This window comes from Nelumbo nucifera, chromosome 2 (assembly GCF_055504915.1).
Source record: "Nelumbo nucifera cultivar China Antique chromosome 2, China Antique-T2T, whole genome shotgun sequence".
Lineage (NCBI taxonomy): Eukaryota > Viridiplantae > Streptophyta > Magnoliopsida > Proteales > Nelumbonaceae > Nelumbo > Nelumbo nucifera.
Genome location: NC_142650.1, coordinates 96128102 through 96144314, shown reverse-complemented (window position 1 = coordinate 96144314; position 16213 = coordinate 96128102). Strand labels below are relative to the sequence as shown.

Below are 16213 nucleotides of genomic sequence, written 5' to 3'. Positions count from 1 at the left end.
TCCCTTGTCACTGCATAAATCTAAAAAAAGAATATTGGTTTCTTGGTCAATGAAAACCAAAATTCCATTGACCAGCTCCCCCCCGAAAAAAAAAGCCACCACCACCAATCCCATTGGCCCGCTCACCCTCCCCCCAAAAAGCAAACAGACCCCAAATGTAAGGCATATAGGCTCCGCTTGATTGCTTGCATTGGTGTAAATTCATAGGAGTTTGCTCCAAATTTGACCGTTGTTTTGTTTGTATTTAAGAAGTAAAATAATTTTGTACGAGGAAGTGGTGCAAAGTTTGTATGGTTTTTTCAAAATATTTGTATTTTATTAATGATGCAAATGAGTCAAAAATTGAAAATTTTGTATCATGTGAAAGAACGAATCATAATCATAAATCGATGCAAAACTATAGTGAGTGCAAAATTTTGCATCTTGTTGAGATTTGCATGGGAAACAAGCACAACCATAATATCTGTAATGAAAGTACAAAGTGGCGTCAATTCAGCATTTGTACTCTCATGAATGTAAAATCAGCTTGTTCTTGCTTTTAAGAAAAAAAGAAAATCAACATGTTTCACCTTTTTGGGGGCGTGAAAAAACCATGTTTTGTTTACGCATTTTTGTTTTCAAAACTGAAGTAAAAAATACGTTCTTAAATTTCTTGTTTTAAAAACATGTTTTCATTTGGTTATTTAATATCATATCCAAAAATCATATAATTTTTCTACCAAAAACTTTGTTTTACTTTTAAAACCCATTATTTTGATTGTCCAAAAGCATATATGTTTTTTTTTTAAACAAAACCAACCTAAAAAAAAAAAAAAAGAAAAACAAATGATAACAAAACATTCATATTGTAGAACGCCTTTTAGTCTATTTGAAAGGCTTGGGGAAATACTTTGTACTCTGAATTTGAAAGGCTTCACAGAACTACAGTGAAAGAGTAGGGAAAAAGATTAGAAGTCTTTCTTGTTTACTTCACTTTCAGCAACCTGGCTAGTTAAGACAATATAGATTTGGGATAATTCCAAGGGGGACTTCAATATTGCAGCTTGACTGGGTTAGACTAGAAAAATGCAAAGAAAGAGACTTGAAACATGGTATAATTGCTGGGCTTAACAAGTTTTCCACTGTAGCTTTTATATTCACTTGATTTTCTTTTCTGTTTTTTGTATTCGGTGTCATGCACCATTAATAACTTCCCCTTATCCCTTTTTTTCCCAAAGTGCTGGTTGTAGGATTTAATTTCACATCAATACTGAAACAAACCAGCTAATACACCAACGAGCCAGCCCTCGGTTGGTTATATTCACTTGAAGTTAAAATCATAGAAACTAGTAGTCTTTTCAAAGGTTGGACCATGTTTGTTGGGGGAGGTGTCCAATAGTCGCATAAACTAGTGATTTAGCGTTCCATGAACATATATAACTAAAAGAGGGCTTTCCCTTTCTAGGCTTAGTTTGGAAAGAGTAGAAATACAAATATGTACAGTACAAATACATATAAGATAATACAGAATAAAATATTTTATATTCCACATATTTGTATTTGTATTCCTTCCAAACTGGGCCCTAGGAAACCTTTCTTATAGGGTATAACCCTCTGTTTTCTGTCCTTATTCATGCTAGTTTTCTTCCCTTCTCACCAGGGAACAACACCTGTTCCACAACTCAATAAAGCTACCTTCGTGTGCAAGTATATACTAAAAAGAGTTCATGTCTGGCTGTCAATAGGTCGGGTTCGATACAGATTTGCCTCAAACCGAACCCAACACAACCCAATTGAAGGGAGAGGGGATACTGAACTCAGTAGGGGTGGTCTAAATTAACAGTTTACACTGTTCTGAGCTCGGGCTTTGGGTTGGATCCATTGAAATTTTGACAAAATCCCAATCCTAACCCGTTAAAGTTGCACCCCTAGAATTTGCCCCGCATTTGAGCTCATGCAAAACAATATCAACAATTCAAAGTGTCAATTCTTTTAATTGAAAAAAATACCAACCAAAAGGCGAGAACATGTACTGGATCAAGACTGGACCGGCTCCCAGTTCCAACAACGTTCCATTAGATACATTGGGAGAATCTCACCATGAAGGACAAGGGAGGTGTTCCTGATGTTTTGATTAATTAGTCTTGAATTTGATGTATTAATAGGTAATTTACTATAATTATAGGTTGCAGTATGGTTTTTATAGCATAAATAATGTAGCTTATGAAGGACTGAAAACCTACAATACCACAACAGCTTTCAAGTTTAGCCAACTAAGCCAATAGAATATTTCTTATTTCAGAAATTTGATTTGCATATTGTCATACATTAAATTTTACTTTCGACTCTTTCCTTGATAGATGGCATCTCCCTTCACTAAGGAGCATGCCTAGCTTTGTGCCTTGTGCCTTGTGCCTTGTGCCTTGTATTTTGGTTGCACTTCTTACTTACTGTCTGTGTCTCCATGCACAACTATATTCAATTTATCAAGTAATTGCAAAGAAACCCAAAGATATTGCATGCTATGTCTTTTTGCTAGAACTAAGCCTCTGTCAGCCTCAAGGGGAAAAAAATCACTCTTCATAGGGGAAATACTATACATTCTCATAAACTTGTTAGTAAAAACTTCCACAAAAATCATGAGTTTTTCAAGGTTGATAATGCTTCCTTTGTTGTAGCTGAGATAACAGCATCTGAAGCATTTGGCAAATAATAATATTTTCCTGCCCAATGAAATTGTTGAAATGGTTAGGTTATCAAAGAATTTCTTCATAGTTCAAACACCAAAGGATCATTAATTAACAGACCTTGAGCGACTCTGGCAATCTCCTTGGCAAACCCAGTTGAAACAAATTTGTTTTCAGTGTCAATAACAAGAAGAGACATCCCTGCTTTGTATATTTTTCCCGCCACTTCAAGAATTTCATCCTTCATGGTGGAGTGATATAAGTTAGTACTAATTAAATAAATTTACTTCTTTCATTGCAAAGAAATGGATAGATATTTAATATTTAATACTTTGCAGCTAAAAAAAGCAGATACTTACCTTCAATTCTTGTGAAGATGGTTTAGGTGCATCGGTAGCAGCAGCCTCAGGATCAGTAGATTTTTTCAGTGATATGTTGGCCCGGCCATCAGTTATTGCAACAATCATTACACGCCCAACATCACCACTCTTCTCAGCATTCAGTCCAACTCTGACAGCCTAAGCAGATGCAACAGAAGGGCCAGAACATAAAAATGAGGTTTCAGTAACCTAGAACAACAATTAAATGATTTGCTTAAATCAAGACTAGATAAAGGAGGTCTGTTTCAGGTTGGAAACCAGCATTAAAACATTTTGCGAAATTCTTTGAGAACATGGAACTGCATTGTCATTTGGTTGACAAATACCGTTGTAAGACCATGAGCTAAAGGAGAACCTCCACCACATGGAAGTCTCTCAAGACGCTTTCTTGCCATTGCAATTGACCTTGAAGGTGGTAGAAGAACCTCTGCAGAATCTCCACGGAAAGGAATAATAGAAACCTATTTAATATTGAACACTAATTAGTCATAACATTAACTGCAAATGCAGTACAGGGAAAAAGAACTTTATACAAATATAGGAAAGGTGGATAGATACTTGCACATAATGGGATTAATATGTAAAACTAATGAAATAACAATCTTAAAAGGTTTTGTGTATAAGTGAACCCATTTTAATCCTAATGAATTGCTATACTAATGAATGTTCAAATATTAATCAAGTAAAATGTGGAAACCCATGATTAAAGTAGCAGAAAGTCATTGAATTCAGCATAGCTTAATGAAGTTTCCTACTCAATTAGATATGAAGTCTAATGTGGACTTTGAAATGTCCTACTAATTTCTCAATACTCAAATATTGAAGAAACCCTTTCTCCTTCAGCTTCTAATCCACCACAGAATTCTCTTATTCATATTTTTTTTCCAAAACTTGTCTTTGAATCATCTAGAAATCAATAATTACTTTCTTCCAAATATGGCATGGGGTGAAATCTGATAATATATGTTTGTTTCTTCCCTTTTTCTTGTACATTTTTTCTGGGGGGTGGGGGGAGGGAAAAGAAACTAAAATACTTGGGTTTGTTTTGTAAATTGAAATTTCAATAAAAAGGAACCTTTCTGTTTCATTACCAAGGGCCTAGTTTCCCAAAAAAAAAAAGTACATCGTCTAGGAACTTTACTGGGACCAACTAGTAAAAAGCCAAAGGCCGGAAGTGATATTAGAAACCAAGTGTGTTCCAGAAAAGGATTTCAATGTCGTATTCATTTAGAAGTAAAACAAAAATTGTGTTTTCATTATGATCTGACAGAGTGGTAATTATTTAAATGCATTCATACTGCTAGAAAGCCAAGGGTCAACGTGTCAGGTTTTACTACAATTTCTTTAAATACATTTGGGTAGCATCCTTTTTCGATTGGGCATGGTTTTGACCATTACCGGAGCCTGGAATTTAGTTAACCATAGACATATTTAAGTTAATGGTCATATACTAGATATATCAAGTCATCCCTACAAACCCCAAGATATTATTACAACGAAGGATGAACAAATATCCAACCCTCTGTTTCAAAATTATCTTGATTCATCCCCCCATGAGGAATTGTCAAAACATTTGATTCCTCACTCATTCAAATATAAAGGATTATTCAATTACATAATAGATAGTAAATGGGTCAGTTGAAAATGAATGAGTTGCGTCGTAGAAAATTATTTTAGTCAACAAAATACATTTATCAGAATACCAATTATGAAGGAAATCTGAAAAAAGCAATTAAATAGAAATTAACTTCTTTTTATTAGCATGTAATATTGAGAGTAAGTAGGCTTCAATGCATAAAGTCACATCAGTTGCTAAGAAAGCAAAACACCATTTGTCTATTTTAAATTATTGTATATAGTCAAAACTAGAGAAAACTAATCAGAAGTAATTAATAATAACATTCAGAAGATAAACAAATCTCTACAATTGTGAAAGGAATATTTAAATAAAGGTCATTTAAACTTAATCCTTTTATCTTAGAATCTAAGAGTGCACTCATGCTTTTCTCCGGATATATTCAAAATTTTTAACTTACCTGATCCCTGCTTGTATAACTTTCTGAAAGTAATTTAAGTGCTGCACCTTTTGCATTCTGCATTCTATTCAATGCCATACTCCCACTAGCATCAACAACAAATATTACCTGCCACAGAAGACACATTTAGAGAACTACATGGTTCATTCTGTGCAGTGCAGAGCTGCACAGAAATAAATTAGAGGCTATGCAGTTCTTTCCTTTGTTGGTAAAGTGATCTTTAATATCTTCTTTTGGTAAAAGCATAGGACTGAATTCTGATTTGATAGAAATCTCTGAGAAGTTCAAAAATTTCAAGATTTCATCTTGGTTTCAAGCAGGATTGGAACTGATAGTGGAACAACAATTTAATGCCTGGGTCATCAGAATTTCAAATTATAAGGAAATTGTATACCAAAAAGAATTGCAGAACTACCTACAGCAAAATGTAATGCATACAATTTACAATGTGCTCTTGAAACCAAACTTTGGGGCTATATAGTCAAAGGCAATTCATGGTCAATTGGGGATTTTAGAAGAAAGAAAAAGGTGCATGTTATGAAGGAAGAAGCCCCCTTTGAAGCCATAAGCAGATATTTATCCCTTGTTGAATTCATTCAGCCTAGCAACCAACAAATTCAAATGAATCCAGTGTAAATTCTAGGTCAACACCCCGTCACCAGCTTTTAAGGCCACCTCTGTTTTGATAATAGGACAGGTAGAGTTACAATTAAGACAGCTTCTTGGGGAGTCCCAGCCTTGCAGTAGTGGGTAGAGTTCAAAGATGGGAGAGCACTGTTGGACTTCAGTAGGGCCATAGGAGTCCAAGCTCCAAAAGCAGAGCTTTCCAAAGGGGCCCACATAGTAAAGGGACTTAACTTTCCTCTCTTGCTACAGAGAGAGATTCAGTGAACAGTATAAGGTTAAGCAGTGACTGCTGGAGGGAGCCATAGATGTTGGCTAATGGCTACTTGACTCGTTACCTTAATAAGATCAGATACATCCTACCAGTGTATCCACTCCAAAGTTGATGAATTGTAAGAGGACTAACTTGATAACTGATGATCTTGCAAGGGTTGGTGTGAGTATTCAGTCAACAGTATAAGGTTAAGCAGTGACTGCTGGTGGGAGCTGTAGATGTTGGCTACTTGACTCGTTACCTTAATAAGATCAGATACATCCTACCAGCGTATCCACTCCAAAGTTGATGAATTCTAAGAAGACTAACTTGGTAACAGATGATCTTGCAAGGGTTGGATGGTTGGTGTGATGACTTTCTTCTATAGTTTCTAGCTCTTGCCATGTCATCAAGGAGACACCTAGGCAACATGGCATTTTCTGGAGTGCACCTTTATATTATAACTTTTTTTCATACATGCTCAGTGTGCCTTCTTGGGCAATGAAGAGGATAAGGCAGGCACCTCTCATCATATCTTAGTATAGTGTCCATTACTTATTTGCTTGGATTTTGGCTGCAAAAATCTCTTGCTTGGGTGCTGGATCCAATATGCTGTAATGTGTTGTTCTACCCAAAAATAAAATATGCCCTGCTAATTGTTCAATGGAGTTGATTATATTGTATATGGAATAGTGAAGATTATGATTAAAAGTGCTTTTTTTTATTGATAAATAAAAATATCATTAATTAAGAAAAGTTATGAGCATGTAAAACTACCAAGCAGCCCAAGTGATGACCACTGTCACCAGACTCTTTTTCTTTACTTTTTACATAGGCTCCAGAATGTGTCCTTGCCCCTGATTGCTTTGTGAAATATAATATGCCCAATTGAAAAAAATTAATGATGTAATATTTCTTTGTCTGCAGAAACCATTATTATTAGTGTTTTTCAAAACAAGATAACAAAAAATTGATAATAAGATACATATCAACATGAATTATACCCACCTAAGTGCCACCCAAAGCACCGACCTAAGAACTTAGTCGACAAGGTGATATCCTGTCTCCTAGTCTCACCTTGCCACCTTGATAACCATGTTTATACCTACCTAATCTTTGATATATAAGGCTGGGGATCAAAATCCCCAAAATCATTGTACATCCCTCTTGTGTATATACAATATTACCTATATCTAAAAACTATAGCTGTAGAACAATAGGATAAGTATTAAAAGAAACAAAAGATATTACCAGTGCTCCAGCTTTCCGTGCCATCCTTTTAGCTCTCATATCAGACTTTTCTACAAACACTTTCCTAATCTTCTGAATGTCTTTCTCTCTTCGCAACTTTTGATATGGTGCAGCTGCTCTAAGGGTTGCATCAACAGCTAGTCTCTTAACTGGACCCTGGTTAAATATCCACAAGGTTAATAACAAAAGTAGAACAGGTAATTTAACATACAGAAGACATTTATCAAAAAAAAAAAATCTTAACATACAGAAGGAAAAAGAAAACCCTAAACTGGTAAAGTTTTGCAGTGCTGAGAGAAGAATCATTTCTTCATCATGGCATCCAGAGATGCATCAACTTCAGATATAGAATGAAATCTCTGTTCATTTTGCATTTCTTTCTTTCTCATTTTTCTTTTTTGGGGCAAGGGAGTAGGGATCTAACCTTTGGAAGCATTGGCTTAATGTATCGCCCCCTGTCCTCAGAAAATATGACATTCTTGGCCCGTCCAGCTTTTCCACGACGTCTTTGTGCTTGTTGTGCAAAGAAAAGAAGTTTTTCATCTACCAAACCACCTTCAGCATCAAAGATAAACTCCTCAGGTATTTGTTCCTGCTGTTGCTCATTCTCTTGGTCATTGTCCTCCTGGGTACAAAATAACTTTAGTATCTCAGCATACTTTCATATTTGACGTTCAAACTTCATATGGAAAGCAAGATGCATTGCAAGGACATTTTAGTTGAAATTGGAAAATTGATAAACTGCAGTCAACCTCTTGATCTTCTTCACTTTGGTCCTCTGCAGAATCTTGATTTTGTGGAGGAGGTGGAGGTGGAGGTGGAGGCGGCTGGTTTTTCTGTTCCTGTGGGTTGTCGTTTATGATTGAACGAGGTAGAATGACCAACTCTACCTGAAGAGAACTAAATATTAGCATGAAAATGGTAGTATATGTCAAAATCAATAAGTCGTTCATTTGTCTGCACAGGCTTTTCGATGCAGTTTGGTAAGCTTAATATAGGTACCAAGCATATAGAAAAGAAATCAAAATCTCTGGAGCAATGAACATGCATATCAAGATTTACATGTAATGAAGAAAATTAGGAATCATCCATATTCAGTCCACCCCTCCCAAGGTCTTGAATAACCAGAACAGCATTGGGTAACAGTCCTTTAATACTCAAAAGTGAAATCCTTGCAAGACAATAAGCCATGAAGTCTGTTCCAACCCAATAAGGGATGGTGAGTTTAATGTGGAAACAATTTGAGCATTTGGCAGGAAAGATGGAATACAAAACCAGAAGCAAGATAGGAAATTTAGAATTTCAAGTAGTGAGTTGTCTATGAGCACAAAGCATTAAATATTTGTGGACATTTAGCAAGCATGCACAAGATCAAGAAACAATATTCCAGTTGTATAGAAAGCCAACTAAAGAGAGATCAAAATGAAAAAAAAACCCACTAAAGAATATGATGATCCCAACAATCAATCAATCTTACTATATTGCTATGCATAAAATCTCAGAGAAAAGTCTGCATAGCATAAATAGTTATAACATCCACATGCTACATTTTGATCCAATTCCAATACATAAAAAAGATCGAAAAAATATCAAAAGTCAAGTGATTGAATTTTTGGTTGAAAAATAGGGATTTTCAAGGTGATCTATTTGAGCTAGGGAGAGTTTAGAGTGGTGATAAACAGAATTATAGTGGCAAATCAACTACTAGGAAAGATAGTGTAAATTTGTGATGTACAGGATGGATTATTTTATATAGAAGAAATCATGGAAAGATTTTAGATATTTAAGAGAAGGAATAAAGAGAACATTGGAATTTAAGCTACGCAATTCTCTAAGAAACAAAAATATGATAAATTGAGAAGAAAAGTGATAAAATGCATATGGAGATTCAGGATTGGAATTAGAGCATAGAGAGATAGAAAGAAATAGGAAAAGGTAAAATATAAGTTATCAGAGGAAATATCAGAAGCAAGCTCCCAAAACAGTGATTTACTATAACTATTATTCTTCAAATCAACTTTACAATGAAATTATAATAACTCTAAGTATAAGATAAATCCATATACAATCCTTTAAGATAATGAAAATACTGAATCAAACTGTTAAAAACTGAACATTAATACTGCTCATCTTAAAACAATTAAATGTATGAAAATCAACTCAAAAAGATGGAAAATTGAGCAGAGAACAGGAAAACTTAATAGTAAGAACAGGAGAACTCAAAGATGGTTGGTAGTTTCTACTGTTCCTACTACCCTAGGATTCATAATTTTTATTTAAAAAAACTCCATCGCCCAAGCATCTAGACAACAAGATGCCTCCTGTCACCTAGCCTCACCTTACCTGAAAACTATGGATGCATCAGCCATACTGTCGGTTGATCTTTGAGTCCATCTAAAGGTTTCCATCAATTCCTCAGACTAGTTGTTTTACCACCTTTATAGTGTGTCTATGCATCCAAGAATCAGTGCTGTTTCTCCAGTCAGCCTACAATTAATCCCCTTCACCAAATCTTTGTGGCACAAGGATTTCCCCAATCTCCTTAATACTGCTATTAATTCTGCCATTGTGAAATCACCATAGCCAAAGGGACTAGAAAATAAAGCAAATATATATCACCATTGTTATTTCTACTTACTCCTTCAATGCCTAAATATCCTGGATTAACCAGGCTGCATCTAGAAATTTAATCTGATGATGTTGATGGCTAGAGGAGACAAGCTGATATTTACAATGTCTCTTTTTTATGATTAACGTTTCTGCTATTATTAATGAAATTAAGGGCTACAAAATTTATCATGCATCTATTATATCCCTGTGGCTATGGTTAACCACAGCTAACCATCCACTAAACCTTAATATAATTTGTTACAACTACCCCCGTGAGGTTTTATCCCCAAAACATCTGAATTTTAGGTGGCCCTTATTTTGTTAGAGCATATGCTAATTCATTAGCTGACCTCGATACCCATGATACTGTAGCTCTTTAAGTCCATTATATCATTTCTCCCTGATTACATGCCTGAATCTCCATGGCCCTTTCTCATTCTTCATCAGCCATCCTGTGATCACACAAGAATCACCTTCTACTATAAGATTCCTGTTCTAGCACACCCCATAATTCTGCTCTATTTGAGTCACCAATGTAATTGCCTGCTGATCCTGAGAACATAAGAAGTATATTGCTTGGTTCAAATTGTCCAAGCTTCATCCATCATCTTGATGTCTCTTTTTTGCAATCAGCAATAGAACAGTCTTTATTAATTTATTAAAAGAATAGATAGATGTTACAAATTACAGTATATAGTAGATGTGCCCTGCACCCTAAAATGGTAGGCTAGACCTCCTACCTATCCCAAGCAAAGTTATTTATCCACTTAAAATCATTCACCCTATGAGATCAAGGTCCAAAACAGTTGGTTTCTTTGAATTCCTTGCCTTGCCAAAGCATCAGCAAGACTGTCTGCTGATCTTTTACACCATTGAGAATTGATCATCATGCCTCCAATTAACTGCTGTATCTCTCTCATGAAAAGTGTGTAAATCAAAGATTCTATATCATTGTTCTTTAACCACCCCACCACCTCCTTGGAGTCTCCTTCCACTACTAAATTCCTTTACGATGTGTTTGGTTTGAAGGAAAAAGTAGGGAAAGGAAGGGAAAGGTAGGGAAACCTTCACAAACCTTGTATATGTTTCCCTACCTTTCCCTTCCTTTCCCTACCTTTTCCTTCAAACCAAACATAGCCTTAGTTAAGAGATTTATCCTTTTTGTCCCTTGTATAATAGCACTAATATTTCAGCTCTTGTTGAGTCCCCACGCCCTAAGATCCCTGAAAATATAGCCATTATGTTATCTCGGCTATTCCTTAAAGCACCCACTCTTGATTCACTCGAATCCTGTAGACTGTATCCTTCGAAATTAAATTTGATGCTCCATGAATAGGTACATATGTACTAGATACCTTACTGAAGAAAAGCAAAACACCAATCCCTGATGATGTCATCTATGGAGTAGTCTTATGTCCCAAACCGTCCAAATTACTACAGCCTAGTGCATCTCCACATGTTCTTTCCTCTCCTCTTGGATGGGAGAAAAAGGAATCCTTGAAAAGGTCTCTTCCAAGGCCAACAGAGGAGTCCACCTACATCCAAAAAGTGAAAAGAAAGACTCCCAAGTATTTGATACAAATGGACAGGAAATTAGCACATGAAAGAAAGAATGTTCACCATTGGCCTTGCATAAGAAACACATATTGGGTGATAGGCACCATTAGGGTCTTATCTTTTGAAGTAGATCTCAAGCATTTATATTCATATGAAAAGCCTCCTAGCAGAAATCCCTAATTTTCATTGGAACCACATTTCTCCAAATGTATTTGACCTGAAACATAGCTTGAGAGACAAGATCATGAGAGAGTTCTGTAGAGAAACAGTCTATTAATTTACTTGTTATTAGCCTACCATATTGGTTACGTTTTTATTTACTTGTTATTAGCCTTGTTATGGGCCTTGTTATTACTAAATGATGTAGGATGAGGTAGGGGTCCCACTAATTTAGGATCTGGTGGTGGGCTTTATGGAGTGAATGAGGAGTTGTGGGTGATTAGAAATGAAAAATAAGAATGGAAAAGCAAGTAGAATGTTTTCTGTCCAGCAAAGAATGAGCAAGAAATGAGATGGTATATATATATAGAGAGAGAGAGAGAGAGATAAGATAGATAGATTGCTCAGAGGAAGAATTAAGAGTGAGAAGGGGGAAAAAAGAGAAGATTTCTGGTAACAACAAGAATTCACTAAACCAACTTTATTTCTTCAAATAAACTTTTCTTCAACTCCCACTATAATGCCTCTATAGAATCAACTTATTAACTCGGATGTCCCCTTACAAAGTCCAATTTAGACTAGGAAACTGATCCAAAACAACTCCAAATTGCTTTAAAACTAAGACAACTCCATAAGTAACCCATTAGGACACTTAAATAAGGACTCCAACTCCTAAACAGCTCTAATAACACCTTCCTTATCCCACTAAGACAAACTTAATTTAATGACATCAGAAATTACTAAAAAATAGTAACTCGTGAATTTACTAAAAATAGTAACCGAGAGTTACCAAAAATAGTAATTTTGAAATAGCAACATAACCCAGTTCTTTAAGACACCCACAACTAGAAAATAAATAACTGAAAAGGTACCAATACCCTACAGAGCAAAAATTCTGAAACTGGCATAAAAGTTGGTTTGATTCCTCATGAATTCTTTCCTTGCTTCTGCATCTGTATCAATAATTCATTGTAATTGGAATTTCAGATGAGAATCAATGGAACAAAAATGTTGGTTTAAGGTTATCTATGGGTATTAGGGTGATCTTCTTCTTGGTCTCTCTAAAGGTTAACCATTTCTCCTTTTTCTTCTCTTTCTCTTCTCCATTCAATCTCTGTCATAATTCATATATTTAATTATCCTTCCTACTACCATGAAGATTGTATGACTTTTTTCCTTCACATCCTACACCAGATAGACTCAGACACCTGTATACTCTATTTGCTTTCCTTATATTTCTCCTCTTTGCTCACAGAAAACCTTATTCATCTGGGGCTGAAATTTTGCAATAGAGACCCTATGTGTCTTTGCCACCACGGAATAGATTTCATACATCTTTCATGATTTTAATTATGTGATTCTTCAAACAAAACATCCAAATAAGTGAACAACATGTATTTGAAAAAAAAATACTTAACAGCTTTCTTAAGATCATCCACATTGACTCTTTCACGTCCCTCCAGAGCAGCTAAGCATTTCGCTACACGGGCAGCATATAGCTCAGCTCGATGTCCCTGGAAACAACAAAAATATTTATTAGTCATGTATTCATGCTCGTTCCTCCATGCTTATAAGATGTCATATCATATTTCCTTTTTTAAGGACATATTTGTTGAATATACAATTTTATTAAAAAACTCGTGTGGGTCCCAGGAACTGTAATTTCTTGAATGATTCTTTTGCAAAATCAGTGGTTATGCAGGAAAGTCTGGAGTTGGTGAGCAGTCCTGGGCCTAGGATTGACCTGTAAAATTTTTTATCATGTTGGGGTAAAAGCCTTGAGCTATGTTGTATTTTACCTGCTATCCAATTTTTTGTAATAGCAAGGAGCTTTCTTTTATTGCAGTACAAGTAATCCTTCAGTTGATTATCCAAAAAACCACCACAAGAAAAAAGGAAAACTTTAGGGGGTATAAAGGGTACAGAGAAAACTCCAATACGAAAAACATACTTTCATAGAAAGCCAAAGCGGAGAAAATGATAAAAGAAAAACATGAAAATGGGGTACCCTTTTCAATATATATCTCAGAACACAAAATACAAATGAAACATTTTGCTTAAAAAATGAATCATTTTCACAATATTACCTCAAGAAATGTCTACCACCACACATAGAACAGTATTATAAATCAAGAAAGAGTTTCATAGATAAACCTGGCAGCCACCTCGAAGAGATTCCATGACCAAGTATTTTAATTGCTCCCTGCTGATACTGACATCTTTCAAATATTCCCTCGCTAAAATTATCTGTGTGGCCAAAGATATAAAACACAGCCAGTTCCTAAGAGTACCATATAAAAAGTAGTTCATCATTTTACTGATAAGAAGCACCATGAAAAGGGAATCAGGAATTGTTGCATTAGCAGCACAAAACTTAAAATATATAGACTGATGCTTTGGCATATTTTGCATGATAAGATATGAACTTTATTTTACAATGTTCATTGACACAATTTGAATCACAAATTTGATTCATTCCCAAGCAGAATTTTCTAAGGATTATAGATTCTGTTAACCATGGGCTTATTGATAACCAGACAGACCAATCCCTCATATTTTATGCACTACAAACAAGTATATTTGTATGTGATTAAATTTCTAAAGAAGAATGACTGATGGATTGCACAATATAAATTGCATTTTTTGAACCTTATGTACATCTTAGAAGTAAAAACACATGCACATTAAGTATGTTTTCATCTAACATTTCTTCATTCTCATGTAAAGATGTATGAGTGGGAGTGAGTGTATATATGTATGTACATATGTATACATTGTAGAAATAAATTAAAGGATCATCAACAGACATCCTGAAAGGAGTTGCACTTGCATCCATGAAATTGAATTGAAGGCAGACAAAATATCTGTGCACTCAGTAATAAGATAATATCAAATGGAAATTACAAGTTCTCAAAGCAGAATAAATGAGAAACACCACTTACCTGAGTCTTTGCCAAATCTGTTTCTTCCTCAACCATCTTAAAGACATCATTGCTACGTTCCTGAAACTGTGTTGCAATGCCAACAGCAGCTACACGATCATCAAAACTCATTGGAAGATCTGCACTGCACAAGAACCATGGTCTCAGCATTAAAATAACAGACAATAGAAAAAAAAAAGTATTTTTACAACACCTGACATCTATGTTATTAAAATGTAATATCTGACAGAAAACCAATACCTCTTTGAACTGAAAAAGATCTAGCTACCTTTGCCAAAGTTCATACTAAAATGTTTTATTTACCTCAAATTGATTGCAATGCGATCCAATAAGTGTTCACGTACAGAACCTTCTTCTGGATTATAAGTGGCAATTAGAAGTGGCTTACATGGATGGCGAAAGCTGATTCCTTCTCTTTCCACTGTATTAACTCCTTCAGTTAGAACATTAAGAAGCAAATTGCTGATACCCTCATCCAAAAGGTTTATCTCATCAACATATAAAACACCCCTATGAGCTTCAGCAAGAAGTCCTGGCTGGAAAACAGTTGTTCCGGTCTTTACAGACTCTTCAACATCAACAGAACCAATAAGTCTATCTTCTGTGACACCAAGTGGTATCTGCACCACAGAAACACCAAAGGTATTTGAGAAAAAGCTTATATGCAAATACTTGAAGAAAAAATCACATCCATTGACATTGACCTGAACAAAAGGAGATCGGACAATCTGAGTCTTAACATTACCAGCAGCATCATATTCCACACGGTCAGAAAGTCCATCTTCCCACCTTCAAAATAAACAAAAACCAAAAAATATAAAAGAAAAAAGAAAAAACATAAAACATTGTTGTGAAGTTGTCTTGTTTTGACTAACCACCCAGTTGGTTTTAGAATGCTATTTACAAAAAGGAACCTTAGGTTGTATAAAAACAAGAGCCAATTATGTGAGCATACATAAAAGGAAATTGTTTGGGCTTCCATATTTATAAGTCTTTTTGTATGCTAATATAAATAGAGGGAAAATGCCAAATTGGTCAAAGTACATATGGAATGTACAGGTGGTAAGGCAAAGTTTTCTTCAAGTCTTTCAGAGGGAGGAAAGAGAAAGCAGGTGCATAAGGGTTGGACCATCCAACCCATCACCTGGATAACAAAATAGGTTGCACTAACCCTAAATCTATTATATGCCGAAAACTGTTGACTTGGTCAGTAAACCACTGACCTCGACAATTTAATCATTAACTTGTTCAAACTTTAAATAGGTGATAGTTCAGTCAATTGATAAATTTGAAATATAAAAAACATATGATTATATATAATTAAAAAATAAATCTAAACCATCATGCACTCACTGAGTTTATTTATAAAGTCAAGAAAATAAAAGCATGATTTGAAGAACAGCCAAAATTTAACTCAGCTCTTCCAACACCTCCAACAGACATATATCCAAGTAACTGGTTGATGTATGATCCACTTGAATGAGCTGTTTGACCTAACCACCAAGGAAATATTGAATCATAAGCCTTTCAGTGAACTGAGTGGAGTATTTCTTTTAAGTGAATTAGGTTTGTATAATGAAGATCTTGATCGAAGTATCTTAGTTCTCCCTCTCTCTCCTCTAAATCTGAAACCCTTCTATATTTCAAATCTCTTCTTTCTTCTTTTTATATTTTCTATTTACATCTATATTTCAAATCTGAAACCCTTGTTTTTTCCCTCATTTCCTCTATACCA

The 16213-nt window shown here is 35.1% G+C and overlaps 1 protein-coding gene across 5 annotated transcripts in view; it reads right to left on the bottom strand.

The window, feature by feature from the left end:
• Positions 1-2243: 2243 nt before the first annotated feature.
• Positions 2244-16213, bottom strand: part of ALB1 (ALBINA 1) — a 36454-nt gene continuing 22484 nt past the window's right edge. For all 5 annotated transcript variants that reach the window (XM_010247934.3, XM_088898078.1, XM_010247937.3 and 2 more), the window contains exons 3-15: positions 15183-15267; positions 14782-15098; positions 14479-14602; positions 13691-13783; positions 12955-13050; positions 7963-8100; positions 7635-7835; positions 7211-7366; positions 5083-5190; positions 3373-3507; positions 3026-3184; positions 2787-2907; positions 2244-2702 (exon numbers count right to left, since the gene is read on the bottom strand). In XM_010247934.3, the coding sequence (XP_010246236.2) occupies positions 2617-2702; positions 2787-2907; positions 3026-3184; positions 3373-3507; positions 5083-5190; positions 7211-7366; positions 7635-7835; positions 7963-8100; positions 12955-13050; positions 13691-13783; positions 14479-14602; positions 14782-15098; positions 15183-15267 (1819 nt within the window). In that variant the 3' untranslated portion in view covers positions 2244-2616. The remainder of the gene's footprint in view (positions 2703-2786; positions 2908-3025; positions 3185-3372; positions 3508-5082; positions 5191-7210; positions 7367-7634; positions 7836-7962; positions 8101-12954; positions 13051-13690; positions 13784-14478; positions 14603-14781; positions 15099-15182; positions 15268-16213) is intronic.